This window comes from Mastomys coucha, unplaced genomic scaffold (genome assembly GCF_008632895.1).
Source record: "Mastomys coucha isolate ucsf_1 unplaced genomic scaffold, UCSF_Mcou_1 pScaffold6, whole genome shotgun sequence".
Classification (NCBI taxonomy): domain Eukaryota; kingdom Metazoa; phylum Chordata; class Mammalia; order Rodentia; family Muridae; genus Mastomys; species Mastomys coucha.
The window spans coordinates 9,074,820-9,092,932 of record NW_022196912.1 but is presented as its reverse complement, the minus strand read 5'-3'; the positions used below and the strand labels follow the sequence as shown (position 1 = coordinate 9,092,932).

The 18,113-nt window shown below is 38.3% G+C and overlaps 1 protein-coding gene across 1 annotated transcript in view; it reads right to left on the bottom strand.

Annotated features, from left to right (window-relative positions):
* Window positions 1-18,113, bottom strand: part of Thada (THADA armadillo repeat containing) — a 289,337-nt gene that overhangs the window by 193,897 nt on the left and 77,327 nt on the right. Inside the window, exons 25-26 of the mRNA XM_031355527.1 lie at window positions 16,515-16,637; window positions 11,972-12,063 (exon numbers count right to left, since the gene is read on the bottom strand). Of these exons, the coding sequence (XP_031211387.1) occupies window positions 11,972-12,063; window positions 16,515-16,637 (215 nt within the window). The remainder of the gene's footprint in view (window positions 1-11,971; window positions 12,064-16,514; window positions 16,638-18,113) is intronic.

The window sequence follows — 18,113 nt, the reverse complement described above, 5'->3', positions numbered from 1 at the left end:
AAAAAAAAAAAAAAAAGTTCACCAGAATAATCTTTATACTATTTTTCATTATGTGGAAAACTTAGATAGGCTGTAAATGCTTAATGCATGATAGGCAGCAGGCAGAGCAGAGAGCAATTAGAGGAACAAAAACCTCAGAGGGCTAACAAAAGAGAGACAACCATTCTAGGAAGGCCACATGGAAAACTGTTTTTCAGGATCTGACAACCACAAACAGATCCCAAATACAAGTAGTATGCAAGGTCCTAGAAATTACACATAGGTGACATGAGCTGAAGAAAAGTATTACATATATTAAAACACTTCTGAATTAATATTAAAGCTAGGAATTTGCAAGGTATGGTAGCACAAGCCTGCAATCCCCTCAGAAAAATGTCAAGAGTGTAAAAGTTCAAGGTCATTCTGGACAACACTGGAAGTTTAAAGCCAGCCTTGGTTTGGCTTTACAGGACCCTGGTTCTCAAACAAAGGAACAAACAAACAAACACACAAGCTACGACAAAAAATAGTGACAGAATTATTATCAAGAAAACTATGGCTTGTTCATTCTTACTTCATCACTCACTTATGAAAAGGTAAAATGCATGATGCTCGTGAAATGCTTTAAAAGCTGGCAAGACAGCCTGGGTTAATAGCTCTGCCATGCACACCTGGCATTATGAGTCCTAGCCTCAGAATTCACCATGGAAAGAGAGAGCCAACCCCTGCAAATTGGCAGGGAACAAAGAACACTGTTAGTATCACTCAATATTCCCCAAGAAAGAATACAGATACTGACAATCACAGATTGTCTCTGACTATAAAAAAACACATCCAAAGGCCCAGGGAAGAAGTTCAGTTGTGGAATGTTTCCTTACATGCACCACACTCTGGATTTGATCCACAGTCACTACACTCCTCACACCTCTCCTTAAAAAGAATATATATCAAAACTTACATTGTCCCTCTAAAAAGCAGCAAAATCTCTTGAGTTGGCTGAGCACCAAATATACATAAATCATAGCATGTACATCGTAGAAAGAATATGTAAGACTTATTAAAAGCTTGCCTCTGGTTATTCTATAACTTCATCCCTAATTAGCAAATTTCCTCATTCTTAAAACTATTGTCACTTCATAATATAACATTTATCTCTTCCTAAATTATTTTGCCTACAGTTCTGTTTGAGTTTGTTTCATTGCAAGCACATTTTATGTTCTAGTATACTCCTTAGACCTAGTATAGTTGATGCTTCTTCACACATATTCATCAATGGTATCAGATTATGTGCACAAAATTACTCCAGATGAAGATAAACTCTTACTGGGACCTTAAAACACTTATAATGAATATATATATATTCATTGAATATATAAATATATATATTCAATATATATATATATTCATGTATATATATATACATGTATATAATATATATATATATATATATGGCTCTAAGAATCATTAAATTTCAATTTAATGAAAAGAGCAAAAGAGAGTTTTCAGAGAAAAAAAAAACCCACAGAAAATACAATGGAATTCACAGAATTCAATTTTCTTGGACAAGCTAGCCATCATGGCAGTTATGTCAGAGCAGTTTTGAAGGCAGCCAGGCATGAAAACGGGAAGGATAAAAACAAGTATTTAAAAACGATCAGTCCATCTGTGGCAAGATTACATAACAAGTGAGAAACAATCTCAGGGAGATTCACATTAGCAGATACACCACAGAAATTAGGTATTTCACTATTGAACCATTAGATTTTTATAACGATAAAAAGTCAAACCAAACTGTGATGGTTAGTGTTAAATGCCCAGCTTGACAAGCTCTAGAATCACTGAGGAACTGGGCCAAGCCTCTGAGTACGCCTGTTGTGGGATTGTCTCTACCATGCTGACACAGGAAGACCCACTTTAACTGTGCTCAGGCTGGTCCCTGGCAGCAACCTGAGCTGTGCGAATGGAGAAAGGCCACAGAGTAGCACCATAGCTTCATCGGCTCTGCTTCAGGCTCCTGCTGCTCTGATGTGCCTGCCATGGTGAACTATACCCTGAACTGTGAACTAAAGTACATCCTTCCCTTAAGTTGCTTCTGTCAGAGCATTTAATCACAGCAACAGAAAAAGACATCAAGACATCAACTTAGCAAATAACCAAAACAAGAAAGTACCATTCAAAAAACTTCTTTTATTTCCTTAGACTGCTAACACTTTAGAGAAAGCTTAATTAAATCATAAAGAAGATAAAGATGTTGGCCTATACTAGGTTTTTATTTTGGTTTCTGTTTGTTTTTTTTTTTTTGTTAGTTTATTTTTGTTTTAGTGAAAACAGGGCATTTTCTATCTGTAAAAACCAGTGACATTGTTTCTTAAAGTTATCACTTCATTTCCAAGTATAAACCTGGAAGATAGTGCCAACTGCTCTGTACTTCCTCCTTATACTGGCAGGGTAAGAAATTCGATAAAGAGTAACAGTAACGCACAGGAAGAAGACGTGGAGAAAGGAAAGGGTTTGAAGCATGTAAGCTTAAAGACTGGGACTGTACTCTGCTGGAGGTGCATTTGTTCATAGGAATTAGAAGAGCAGCACACAGACTGATGCTATGAGGGGAGGAGACAGAACCCAGAGTGCTTCTGCTTCTCCCTGCCTGTGTAGAGTTAGCTGGAGGATGCAGTCCACGGTGCATCACACCACTGATCTACTTGTCCTCAAATTCCGATCATACTATATCAGTATCTGAACCCTGTCAGTGCTCATAGGCTTGGATGAATGGACACCAATTCTGTAGACATGGTACCACAAGCACAGGAGCATCTGAACTATGATGGCGGTTGGTAAAGGGACTCAACTGAAAAAAGGGGCATAAATGACACCTCTATGCATCTGAAGACTCAGATACCTCAGTAGTCACAAAAATAAATCAGCAAAGATAAAGATGCTACAGAGCTGAGCTCAGTAGCTAGATCAGAGCCTACGCAATGCGGCTAGTCTACTCTTCCTCAGGGCAGCCCAACTGCTTTGCCCTCAGCCAGATAGCTTCGTGCTCCTTCTATAGAAGTAATCTGTACAGATCATACAGTTCAACATTTACAGGACAGAAAAGAAAAACTTGGCTGCCAGAAGAAAAGAGATTATTCAGGACCACTAGACTAATTTGAGCAGAGAGGCCAAAAGTCAGATTAAAATACCACTCAGTTTAAAATGAATGGGGTTTGGAACCCAGAAATAAGAATAAATCAAATACCAAGTCCAATAAACTTGTATTATTTGACTTCACACAGTTTTACCTTCCAACAAGAAAATCAACATTGTAACCTCTGGGTCAAATTCCAAAATAAATCAAAGTTTGCAATTAGCTTACAACAGATTGTCTTCCTTTCTTTTCTATGCTATGCTAAGGTACCATAACCAAGGGAACTTATAAAAGAAACACTTTATTGGAGACTTACAGAGGGTGAGTCCATGATAGTTATGATGGGGACCATGGCAGAAGACAGGAACGCATAGCTCTGGAGCAGTAGCTGAGAGCTCACACACTGATCCACAAGTACGAGCTAAATGAAAATGGCGTGGGCAAAGCCCATCTCCAGTGACATAGCTCCTCCAACAATGCGGGCAAAGCCCATCTCCAGTGACATAGCTCCTCCAACAATGCCACAGCTCTTTATCCTTCTCTAACAGCTGTACCAACTGAGGATCAAGCATTCAAATATATGAGCCTATCAAAGTCTTTTCTCTTCAAAACACCATAGCTATGATGTTGGTGGATCATTTTCAGTCTCAGAAAGTAACTGTATCATAGTCAGAATCTCTATTTTAATGTTTACCAATCCATTCATCTGGGAAGATGTACTTTCTTTCTGGAAGTTAAATACAGAGCAGATGTAGTTTGTCCCTCAGAGGTACTGGAAGTCTGGACCTGGGCATAACAGTTCAGATGTGATGGAACCAGTAAGAGAAGGTAATCTGATCATAAGAAGATTATGCAATCATGAGTGGATTATGCTATCTTGAAGGATGGATCACATGGCAACAGAGTAGGTTATAATATAACAGGGCTGCCCATATACTTGGCCCTGATATATGTAGATGTTCTAGTCTCTCTGCCCTGCTGTAAATATAGACATGGGGATATCTCTAGAATGCCAAGTTCATGATTTTGGCCACTTGCAGCCACCAGAATCAAAAGCCAAACTTTATGTATTACCTAGTATCAGGTAGTCTGATTCAGAAACACAAGATGTACTAAGTGCTGGAATTAAAGGCATGTGCCACCACTGCCCGGCTACTCATGCTTTTCTAAGATACAGAAAGAAGATGCATGCATTGACAAAATTCCACAGAACGTGCTCTAATGAAAACAACAATGCCTTAGTTATTAAAGAAGGCAGCGGCCTGAAGCAGTACTTAAGAACAAAGATTACTTGGTCCGTGAAAGAGTCAATATTTAAGAACACAAAGACTAAATCCCACTTCAAGTTCATGAACATATTAGTTTTCAAGAATTTTTTTTTAAGTTAAAATTTTTATTTGTGGTTTTCTTATTAAAATTTTTTTTCTTGTTTTTTTTTTTTTAGAAACAGGCTTTCTCTGTGTAGCTCTGACTGTCCTGGAACTCACTCTGTAGACCAGGCAGGCTTTGAACTCAGAAATCTGCCTGCCTCTGCCTCCCAAGTGCTGAGATTAAAGGCGTGTGCCACCACTGCCCGGCTCTCCTAAAATTCCTGAACCCGAGAATGAACAGTAACTTAAGACACGGAGCTCTACCCTGGCTCAGAGGGTCAGCACAGACTTCACTCTAGTTGTAAGTTCTAGGCAGCCACTTCTCTTCTCTGGCTAAAAACAAAAACTGAATGCGCTACAAATGTCTGTGGAAGATGAATGGATGATACCTCTAAACCATATCAAAACATGAGGCTCTTGATTTTTTAATCACTGTTTAAAAGCCTACGACGAGTGAAGTATCTTCTTAGAATATGAATAAAGTTCATATTCTAAAAAAAAAAAATCACTGAATCCAGTTTTGTATTATTGTTACTACTAGAAAAGTCTGCAATTTAAAAAATGTTCTAGTCAAGCTAATGTGAGCTAAAAATAATCATTGAATTTTATTGCTAGAGCTATTCGTGATCTTGAGCAAATCTTTCCTGTACCTCAATTTTCACATCTTCAAAGTGTGAAAAGCACTGATTATGCTTTAGTGTTTAACACTTTATGCAAAGTGTTAAAGCACTGTCTTAGGTTCGTAGAATAAAACCAAGCAATGATGACTGTTACAGTTAAGACTGGCTTTGATTAAAGACATAAATGAAAAACATAAGTATGGACAATAAAAAATATTTAGTTAAGCCTAAAAGAAATCACATTACAGTAAAGAATTTTTATAAGCCCCCAAATTCTCATCCCATAACACCCAACTATTATCAAACATAAAAGTTTTATAGAGTTAACTGTAAAAATGGCAAATATCTAACAGCAACACTGACACCTTGTTGGGGTGATTTAAACCGAACCCGAGACTTCTACTTTCCTGGCTCTGCAGCATGACACTGAAGTGTGTTCTTCCAACCTCCATAGGCATAAAGTAAAGGGGTCTTGTAAGGCCTAGCATGGACAAACACAGAGTAGGTAACAGGCACCAAGGGAACTTCTCCTGCTCTTCAGCAGAGATTTGAACACAGCAAATAATCTTCATCAACCCTTCAGTTTCCCCAAGGATATGGAATATTGTTTGTTCTCCGTGTATATATGATGGCGAGGAACAGGGTCAAATGTGGAGTTCAAGGTCAACTCTGTAGTCACTCTTTCCTTCTGCTTTCATTGTGGGTTCAAGAGACTGAATTTACATGTTCAGGTTTATGCAACTCATGCCTTTACTGGCTACAGCAACTCCCTATCTCTCCTCCCTCTTCTCAAATTATTTTAGACAAGATGTCTTGTAACTAAAGCTAGCTGCTAACTTGAAAAAATATATATTTTAGTGCTGGAGAGATGGCTCAGCGGTTAAGAGCACCGACTGCTCTTTCAGAGGTCCTGAGTTCAATTCCCAGCAACCACATGGTGGCTCACAACCATCTGTAATGGGGTCTGATGCCCTCTTCTGGTGTTTCTGAATACAGCAATGGTGGTGTACTCATATGCAAAAATAAATAAATAAATCTTTTAAAAACATGTTTTAGATTTTATTATTTTATGTGTATAAGAGCTTTGCCTTCATGTATGTCTGTGCACCACAGCTGCTGGTCTATGAGGTAGTCCATGTGGGTGATGAGAATCGAACCTGGGTCCTTTGCAACAAAAAATACTCTTGACACCAAGCCAACTCTCCAGCCCTAGCTTCTAATTCTTAAGAATGAACTTGAGTTTCTAGCCTTCCTGTCTTTGCCTCTCAAGGGTAGGACTTTACGCATGCATCAGCACCTCGGACTTCAGTGGTACTGGAGCCTGAACCCAGGGCTCTAGGCACGCCATGCAGACCTTCTACCAACTGAGCTCCATCTTTAGCTCAAGCATGGAATATTTCTGATCCCTGTCTATATTCTAGTACCTGGCCCAGAGTAAGGACACAACAAATGTCCATTTAGTGAAGAAAATGAGAATTCTTTTGGAAAAATTCTGGCTTCAGTTTGGTCAAATAAGTACTTGCTGCAAGCTAGTATACAGTTCAAATCAAATAAGCTATTGTGAATTCTAATAATTACATTTTCAAAAACACAAAAGCCCACATAATCTACAGCTCTCAATTTTAGTTTTGAGAATCTAATTCTTTCTTCAACAATGGAGTAGGTAACCACAGAAACTTGTGGAATCTGTTTTCCTAGAAAACATGAAAAAAAGAGAAAAGCAGTTCTGTCTGGCAATTGCTTCACAATCTTCCTGTAAGCAGAGTGCTGGGCTGAGCAAGACACTCCTTAAAAGATGCTGGCACATCTGTGCCACCAAGAGAGTAAAAAAAAGTAACTAAAATGGTTCTATTCTTTCCATACTAGAAAGAATAAAGTCATTCAATGTCTTTATACATAGTATTTGATCATTGTATTTAGATCTAGTAATGTTTTTATGGACACATTTTCTTCCTACACTGTTTGACTATGCATTTCTCTTTAATAAGACAAGATAAAGTGCATAGCAACAGATCAAATTTTATTTCCTTTTTAGATTGGATTTCTCACATGTACTCAAATCTACTCATCCACTGTGCCTTTTAAAGAAATTTTCCCTTCAAATAATCCACTTAGTTTTCCTATTCAGTACTTGTATCATGTTATGCAGATAATTATGGTATATTTTTACCATTTCACCCGATTCACAACTCTCGATCTTGTTCTTACAGTTCTGAGCTGAACTGTAAGCTCCTTGATTCTAGACCAGGTTTCAGATCCTCATGTTCTCCTCGCCCATGTTAACACAGTAGGTGCTTGCCATGAGCTCAACACTGAAACAGGAATGTGCAAAAGCTATCCTAATTAACTCTTTTCCTCTACACTGTGCACATGGATGTCATATGGTCAAAAATAAAGCTTTTCAGACTGTTATACATTGACATTGGTTATAGAGCTTGAACAAGACTACTTGAAGGTTAATTCACATAGGGATTAAATCAAGGAAAGACCTAGAATTAAAGAACACACATATTTTGCTTCTGCTGTAAGAAATGCAGAGTCATGAAGGAAACCCCCTACCCTCCCCATGCACATAGAGCTGTTTTAGAAAGCACAGCAAGGCCTGGAGATCAGAACTCTGAGTCAGGCTGAGTTATAAATCTGTTAGATGACAAGAAACACAAGGAAATGAGTTTTAGGAAATCTAAATAAAATAATATTACTCAAGAACACACAAATAAGGGGCTGGAGAGATGGCTCAATGATTAAATAGAGTATTGGCTGATCTTCCACAGGAACTGGATTCAATTACCAGAACCTAAATGGCAGCTAACAACCATCTGTAAGTTCAATTCAAGAGGACCTGACTGACACCTTCTTCTGGCCTCAGTGGGTACTGCATGCACGTGTTGCACAGACACACATGCAGGCAAGACACCCATATACAAAATATACAAATTTTAAAAACTAGCCACCCAATCCAGGGAAGTGAAACTTTGTGGTCACACATATATAATGAATGGTCATCACAGCTTTATTTGTAACAGTCCAAAAACACAAACAAGATATCCTTCAACAGATGCACAGTTTAAAACATATAAATAAAATGTACCAAAGAACACATATAAAACAAGGCCAATGGTCTAAAAAGTACATTTATTCTAATACACTTACAAAGGGAGATGGACTCTCGATCACTACGTTATTTATGAAAGTAGGCTTTGTTTGTTTGTTTGTTTGTTAGTACCAGCACCCTTCTATGTGACAGGTACTGGTCTATGCACTAGGAACTGCACTTAAGCGGAGTTTCAATTCTAGGAACTTTATGGAAAGCCTGAGCTTAGTATTTAAAGAAGGACATCTGGGGTACTCCAAGAACCCTCATTTTATAGGGGAAAAACTCCAGGCACAGAGAGATCAGCTAGAACTTGTTTCAGTCAACTATTGCAGCCATCTGGGGACGAAAGCAGGAGAAACAAGATTCTTCTTCCTTTGTTTATTAAGCAAGTCTTTCTGTTAGTTTCCTTCAAGATAGCATGTGAGGCACCAAGTCTATGAACAATGTCAAGATACTGATACTAAATTTTTCTCAAAAATCTGGCAGCAGGAGTGCAGGGCAAGAAGGATGGCAGAACAGGACAGAAGAAAACAGCAAATCTGTATGTCCTCCCACCCTGTCAGAGGGAAGGACAGTCTAATGCTTAGTTCTGTGCTCACAATAACCCCACAAGGACATAAGCCTAGGTCTTATTATTCCTGGGATGATAGTGCAGAGTGGCTAAAGGAGTCTATTAAGGTCATCACCAGCGGCAACAGAAAACCTAGAAACCAAGTTGTTTATTCCAAGAGACAGGATTTTCACAGTTGATGAAAAAGACAGATGTTCTCTTCCTGTGAATTCATTCCTGACCAGTAGCACACATTGTAGTTCTCTGGAAGGGCAGAGACATTGTGAAAGTAAACCTCACAATCCTGTGAGATGTTACCAGGTGAGTTTAGTTACCCGACTGCAAAAAAACAAAATTCAAGCCATCATTTCCAGCTTATACCAAACAATAATATATGGAAAGGACTCAGTAAGAACGAGCAAATACGCACTGCAGCAGAAAGTGACGAAACTAAACACATCTCGAAAACAGAAGGCTTACTGCAAATTGGAGGCAATGAAGGCTTTAGAGTGCAAATCCAATGACAGCTGAGACAGACTTTCCAGCTGGGAGAAAGCAGAAACTTATATAAGGATGATCCTGACAAACCTTCAGATGACAAAAGTAAGGGCTCTTATTAAAAGTGACCATCACACTGAAATAAAGAATAGATTTCCTACTTTTCCTCACTTCCCTTTCCACTGCACTAAAACCATTCTGAAAGCATGCTGCTTCCTTCCCTCTAAGAAAGCTATAGTTTTCTACCCTTTCCAACTCAAAAAGAATCAATGTACACAAGGTATTTCATCAGTGTAACTTTGATAAAATGTTTATCACTGCCACATTCTTCCACCCTCTTACAACCTAAATGAAACAAACCTCACCATTTTCTCTAGAACACAGTAAAGTCTATATGCACTTCACAGCCACCAAGAACCACTTCACAACTAGAAGGAGAAATCAACTATCTTTGCTTTTCTGAGACAAAGTTTCATGTAGCACAGGCTGGTCTCAAACTAACTATGTAACCCAGGGTGACTTTCAACTCCATCTGCTTCTACACCTGCATTCTAGGTACTGGGGCTACAGGCTGTATCCTTAGGCTCAGTTTATCTCACTAGTAATCATGGTCTTATAAGCAGATTGAACTATGTGGAACCTTAGCACACTGCAAAATTATGACCCAGGTGTGCAGACCTAAAGAGAAGCAGCACTAGTCATTTTAAACTACTCAATGGACAAACTACTTTAAGAAAAGCAAAAATTATCATCATACTTCCAAACAAGCAATGTTTTACTTTTAAAGTACAATTTGGATTTCAAAACAAACTAAGAACTAGAAATGCCTCAGCCATTAAAAGGAGTTGCAGCTTCATTGTGAGAACCTGTGTTCAGATACCAGCAGTCACATCAAGTGGTTCACAAACACCTGTAACTCCAGCTCCAAGGGGTCTGATGCCTTCTTCTGGTCTCTGTGTGTACTGCATACACATATACATATTCTCACATAGATACACACAGAGAAATAATAAAATAATAATTATAAAAAGAATAGTCTAGGCTGGGCAGTGGTGGCACAGAGCTTTAATCCCAGATTAAAGGGAGGCAGAGGCAGGCGGATTTCTGAGTGATGTACAGAGTGAGTTCCGGGACAGCCAGGGCTATACCGAGAAACCCTGTCACGAAAAAACAAAAAGAATAGTCTAGTATTTTCATCAAATTCTTAGGTGATTCATAATTATACCCAGTTACCTTCCTTTTAAATATATGGTCAATTTTACAGGGTGATAAATAGTTTTTTAAATTACAATTCAGAGTGACACAGAGTTTCACTAACAGCACATATTTCTTAACTTTTTTCTTTTGGAGACATGGTTGCAGTCTGTAGTCCAAGCTAGCCTCAAATTCACAATCCTCTCAGCCATTCTAGCACTGGTATTACAGTGGTGTGCCTCAGTGTCACAGTGTCTAGCGCACTTTTTTAACTCCTAAGACTTAGTTCTATCACAAGAAAATATATTCTGGGCTGGAGAGATGACTTAGCGGTTAAGAGCACTGACTGCTCTTCCAGAGGTCCTGAGTTCAATTCCCAGCAACCACATGGTGGCTCACAACCATCTGTAATGGGGTCTTATGCCCTCTTTTGATGTGTCTGAAGACAGCAACAGTGTACTCGCATACATGAAATAAATAAATCTTTAAAAAAAAAAAAAGAAGCAGAAAGACACTGTCGGTGCTAGAGGTACAACAGGTTGTCTTAGGAGTGGTGTGCAAAGCATCCAAAGAAATGATGGGCTGATAGCTAAGCAATGATTGGAGCATACCTTTAATCCCAGTACTCAGGAAGCAGAGACAAGTGGGTCTCTATGACATCAAGGCTGGCCTGAACTCATAGAGAAAAGTCCAGGACAGCCAAGGCTACACAGAGGAAACCCTGTCTTGAAAACAAAAACCAAAAAGAAAAAAAATAAAATATATTCTATAAGTAATTAGCCTAAAACTTAGGTTTGGAACATGGCAATCTTTTCAGGTGAGAGGGAAAACTACGCCTGGATTTCCATCCAGATACTCAAGAAAAAGACCACTTAGCCAGCCAAACTGGATCCTAAATAGTGGTAAGGGATCAGCAGAACACAAAACAACAGTGCCACCTAGTGTTAGTTAAACAAGCATCAACTCCTCTGCAGTGTAAACAACTCCCTAGTTAAAGCTTCTCTTCTTTAGAAACATACAACTTCTCGGTGCATTTAAATTGTCCAAAATCAAAATGCATGTACAGGTTCACCAAAGATACCATGTCAAGAGAAAAATATCTGAGAGAGTAAACTCCAAAAAGCCAAAAGTACTGATTCTTCCAAGTGGCCGAGTCTCTTAACTTCTCTACAGACAAAGGAAAATGAAAAAGGAGTCAGGGACATACACTGTAAAGATCCAAGATGGTCTCTACCTGGACACAACAAGATGATGTGTTGAAGAGTATTTTAAAAACACCTAGAAAGAGTAATTGGGGCATTTCATTAACACTTGAAGAAGACAACAAGTACAGACAGAAGCCTTGCTTATGTGCCCTGCCCTGCTCCCAAGACCAGCTTATTACAGAGCTCATCTGGCCAAGGGCATGCACTCCAGGGTATGGTTGAGCTCACGGTAGCATTTCACAGTTTAGATCACTGGTGAATCTCTGATCTGGCAGCTATGGTAGCCTGCGCAGCCTGTGTAAAAGAGAAGTTGGGCTGAGCTTACCTATTTGTTTTGGAAAGTTCATCCTTTCCCTTCTTAACTCCAAAAACTCTTGTGATCAAGGAACTAAAGAGAAGTGTGGATGAATTTCTCACCTAATATAAAAATAAACAGAAAGTAAGAGTTAAAAAATTGTTATGGCATGAAACCCATTTATAATGTTTAAACTAGATATTCAAAATCATTACCTAACTGGGTGAAGCTAAAGAAAATAAGTTTTGTGTTCATAAAAAAGGCAACTGAGGAAAAAAATTTTTTTCTGATAATTCATTCAATGACTTCCTCTTAAACTGAAGCAGCTGTGCAATCCAACCACATGTATACAACGGAGACTTTTCTAATACCATACTTCTAAAAAACAAACCAGACTTTTATTTTCCACATCTTGACAATGAATATACCAGGAAAGACCTGAGCTCTTCCTTTTATCTGTGAAGAACACTAGTGATATTTAACTTTATAGAATCCATGTAATTAAAACAGCCAAGACATCAGTTAATATTCAGGATGTTACTCATTAATTTTACAATGCCAATAGCCCACTCAAGTAATTTAACTCTGAAAATTTCTTTTCTTTGTTCCTTAATTTATTATTATCTCTCCCTGCCCCCCAAGATAGGGTTTCTCTGTATATGAAGTCCTCCTGCCTGTCATGGAACTCCCTCTGAAGACCAGGCTGGCCTTGAACTCACAGAGATTTACCTTTCTCTGCTGGGATTAAGGGTGTGCGCCACTGCCACCCAGCCTCTGAAATTATTTTATGATACTTGATTAGTAAAAGGTAAAACAACCATAGTAGAACACGGCTGTAATCCCAAGATTTGGGAGGCCAAAGAAGGAGAATCATGAGCTGCAGGTCTATTTGGGTAATATAATGAGGTTATAGAATGTCTTTCAAAAGAAAAGCGGGGGAGATCATGCTGGAGAGATGGCTCAACAGTTATAGGACTGGGTGTTTTTACAGAGGACCCACATTCAGTTTCCAGCACCTATGTGATTCCTCACAACCAATCACAACACCAATTTTAGATCTAATGCTGTCTTTTGACCTCCTTAGAAACCAGGCAGACATGTGGTGCACATATATACATGCACACAGTCACACAGGTAAAATAAACGAATATTTTAATAAGGGAAAAAGTATTATGAATAAAATATAATTATTACTACAACATACTACAGAGCCTATCTTTACTAAGCCATCATGTCAAGATCCTCCGGAATCCCATAAAAATCTTCACTATCCTAATATTAGCCCTCCTCAATTATCTTATCAAATCGGCGAGCACTGAATTATACCATAACCATGAAGAATACTCAGAATCAGAAATTTAAAATTTCTATGACAGAACCTATATTAAAGGTAGGCATCATCATAATAATGTATGTCAACTAGCAATATAAGCAGAGAGATTATCAAAACTAAGAATGTGAGCCAGCAAAATGCTCAGCAGATAAAGGTTTGATACTAAGCCTGATGACATAGCTCCATACCTGGGACCTATATGGTAGAAGGAATGCTAGGAAACACTTTCCCATTTGTCCTTTGTTACTTTAATACCTTCTTTTTAATTAGGGTGTATTTTTCTTACCGAGTTTTAAATAATCTTTATTTAAAACCCAGGGTCTTGCCCATGCTAGGCAAGTATTCTATCACTGACCCATAACCTCAGCTGTTACTTTTTTGTTTTGTTCTGTTTTTAATAAGCTCTTAACAATTATAATGTGACTAACTGCTACACGTAAGCTGTACAATTACGTATGCATACATACAAAAGTGCAATACATTTTTTGAAGAAGATAACAGTGAAAGCATTAAAATTAGAAAGCAGCTTTCTGAAGCCATTGCACTAAGAGCTACAGACTCAGCTGTCCAGAGTGGGGACAACAGAGATGGCAGAGTACTGTGTCCAGAGTGGGGACAACAGAGACGGCAGAGTACTGTGTCTAGGCCAGTTAATATCCAGCTCTGGCTGACTAGTGGTCCCCAGGGAATAGAAGACCAGTGTTGCCAGATCTTCTGTGTTTTTCAAGGGAAGCCAGAAACCCCAAATTTTATGTGAAATCTCACTATTTGGAAATGCTGGCAACAAATTAAAGGAAAATGAGGCACCATCTTGTAAGCCAAATAAAACACAGCAGTAGACTACATCTACCCTAATGGCCACCCACACAATCACCGTGAAAATGGACTTTATACCATTCACAGTATAGTCCCCAAACTGGACAGAGATTTACACTCAAAGGTCAGCAAATCACAGAGAGCCCTTGTCATAGCAGTGCCCAATGTCCCCAAGCAGCACTCCATCCATCCATCACCTGGCAATTCTATCACCAGGACTGCCTCTGCCTCAGGTCAGATCTATATTACCTGAATATTTGTTAGTTTGCTGTTGTTGTTGTTTTTAAATTCTAATGGATGACTTTGATTTGCATTTCCCTAGTGACAAAATGCTATTAAACACTTTCCCGTGTACCCATTTCTTTGGGAAAATGTATGTACCTTTTTAATTGGAGTGTCTTTCTCTTACTGGATTTTAAACAATATTTTATTAAATAATCTTTATTTTAAAACCAGGGTCTTGCCCATGCTAGGCAAGTATTCTATCACTGACCCATAACTCCAGCTGTTTTATTTTTTTGTTTTGTTTTGTTTTTTAGTAAGACAAGATTTTGTTATGTGACCCAAACTATCCTCTTGCTTCAGTTTCTCAAGGACTACAATTATTGATATAAACCTGCCATACTTTGGTCATCTGAACATGGTATTCAACAGGGGTTATATTAGTTATACAGGAAGGAAGAGTTTATTCTGGGTTACAGTTCTGTCATTGTACAGAAGGAAGGTGACAGGAGTAGGAAACTGGCTGGTCATACTGTATACATAGGCAAGAAGTAGAGAATGAATAGGAAGTGGGACAAGGCTATAAAGCTTCAAGACCTGCTCCCAGTGACCACTTTTAAAGGCTTTACCCCATAAAGTTTTATAAGCTTCCCAAACAGTAACACTATGTGAAGACTCAAGTATTCAAACACATGAGCCTATGGGGAACATGGGCTATTAAAATCTCAGTGCCAGGCATAGAATATCTTCCTATGTGCTATTGGTCAGAAAGACCTGAGAAGTCCCCAAAACAACAAAGGTTAGTGCCATTGTTCTTGGTTGTCTACCAGGACTAGAAGGGAAGACGCTACTGCTGAATGTACAACACACTGTGATTAAAGGATCCACAGACTCTGAAAGACGAATTAAGATATTAAGAGTTGCTCTGTTTCCAGATCATTATTACTAATCATTTTGGAAATAAAATTCAAAAACAGAATAGGACGGACTAGAGCGACAGCTCAGTAGTTAAGAGCTTTGTTGCACTGACAGAGGAGCTAGTTATGGTTCCCAGCTCCCACATCGTGGCTCATGATCATCTGCATCTCTACTTCTAGGAGATCCAATGGCCTCTTTTGACCTCCACAGGCACCAAGCATGCTATGTGGTACCCATGCAAACACAAAACATTCACACACACTCTCTCTCACACACACACACACACACACACAAATAAGTCTGAAGATATTTTTTTTAAAAAACTAGAATGGAATACTATTTCACACTTATTAGAATGGGCTTTCATTAAACAAAAGGAAAATAGTAAGTGTTGTTGCTGATGTAGGGAACTGGAGCTTTTCTGCATGGTTGATGTGAATGTAAATGGCTCTGCTATTGTAGGAAAGAGGTTCCAAAAAAGGGCAGCAGAATTAGCATGGGTTACACCCAAACAAGCTGAGAGCAGAGACTCAGACAGCTGTTCTTCATTGCTTCATGATTCACAACTAAAAGCTTGAAGACAACCTCAATGTCTGTCATCTTATCAACAGAATAAGTAAAAACGGTGTATTGGCACACCAGAATACTATTCAGCCTTAGAAAGTAGAGAAATTCTGATCCATGCTACAACATACCTAAAACACATCAAACACAAAGGGACATATATTGCATGATTTCACTTATTTGATGTTCCAGGCCAGGAAGATTCAGGGAGAAAGCTTGACAGGAGCACAAGGAAGGAAAGAAGGAAGGACAAAGAGTTGGCGGACAGTCACAACAACTCTTCTGTTGGTAATAAAAAGTTGGAAAATAGGCAACAGTACTAACACCGCTGCCCTTGATGCCACCGAGCTGTGCAGACTCAGAGGGCTGAAGTGGTAAATCCAAAGTGATAATGGACTATTACAAGAAGTAACAGCCTAGTGTCAATTCACTGTGTACCACAAAGAAAACTGCAGCAGGAACAGCCCAAAGATGAGAAGGAGAAGCACACTATTAGGAAGTCCTCACATTTTATGTGGCCCACGCTAAAGACACACAAATGCCAAAGAAACCACAAAAGGAAATTATCAATTAGAAGTCAACAAAAGAGAGAAAATGAAACCATAGAGGAATAAAGTGTACTCTGATCCAAAAACATCCCCTCAAAAACTTACAAGCTTATAAAAACCTATTATTCAAAAGCATAATTAACTCAATGGGGATACACGAAAGAACACTCACTGCCCAGACAGGTGATGTAAAGCCCAGAATTGCAGCCTTAGCTCCACCAGCAACATATGGGATAATATTTTCTCCCAGACGTGTATCTCTGAACAAGGCTCTGAGGATATTTAAAGCGTGAACCTAGAACGAAAAGTTCAAAAATCAGTGGTGGATTTAAAACTATGGTAATTCTAGATATGTACACAAATCACCAGAGGTGGAGAGTTCTCAAATAAAATTGTACATTTAAGAGAATACACTTAAGAACTGGAAATCTATGTACGGAGCTTATATAATAGAGCAATGCAGCCAAAAAAAAACTTTATCCATTGAACATATGGTCAAGTCTGTACCTAATACATAAGAATAGCAGGTTCTTTCCAAAGATACAGGGAACATTTAATTTTAAAAAATTATCCTAAACCAATCCAGAAACAGAATCTCAATAAATATCAACTATTATTATGTTGTAGATTATGCCCTGATAAGAGAGGAATTGGGGAGAAATACTGTTTTAATACTTTTAACATAAATGCTTTTTATTTTGCTTTTTGTTTTTTTTCCCTCCAATACACAGCCCTGGCTGTCCCAGAATTTGTTCTGTAGAACAGGCTAGCCTCAAACTCACACAGATCTGCCTGCCTTCCTAATGTACATACTGAAAGGGTACACCATCAATGCCTGGCTGAAATACATACATTTTTAAAACTCTAGTCAAGGGGCTGGAGAGATGACCCAGAGCACTGGCTGTTCTTGCAGAAGACCCAGGTTCAGTACTCACAAGGTAGCTCACAACTTATTCCACGGGATTTGACAGCCTGTTCCGACTTCCATAAGAACCAGGCACATACGCAGCATATATACATATAGGAAGTCAAAGCATGCATACACATAAAATAAATTATTAAAAATATTAAGCAATATTAAAAATTTTTAATATTTATAGTTGAATACTACAAAGTCTTCTATAATTGACACTGTACAATGTACTAAATGAATCTTAAGAAAAGAAACATACTTTAAATGTACATCTTCAATGGCCCTATTTAAAAATAATAAATGAATGCTACAGGTCTACTTAACATGACAGTAAAACAATACTCAAAACAAAAGGAAAATAAAGTTTTAAATTGTTTTTAAACAGCAGAATTCCAATTATGAGCTAAATGAAGTCTCTGTGGCAATGGAGACCCAAAGTCAGGCCTTGCACACACTAGGAAAGGGCTGTGCCAGAGCTACATCCCAAAAACAAAAGCTGATTTCTCAAATCAGGTTTCTTACAACCCTAATAGAAGAAAGAACTCACAAATAAGCAATATTACTGATGCTAAAGAACTTCATTATTTGTCAATATTCCTATAACTTTGAGTCTTTTTTAAAGTGGCCATCCCATCAAAGAAAATATAAGCAGTTATATTTTTCACATTTCAATGAAAGTATCTTGATATGATCCTTTTTTTTTTGAAAAATTATTAGTAACATGTTAGTTACTTTTCCCAAAGTTACATTTCCCAAATAATTGTGTTACAGTAATTGGCCTTTTACAGGCCAATACAGTAATTGTACACTTTAATCAACACCAGACTTTCCCACAGTCAGGCCACTTGATGGCCCATG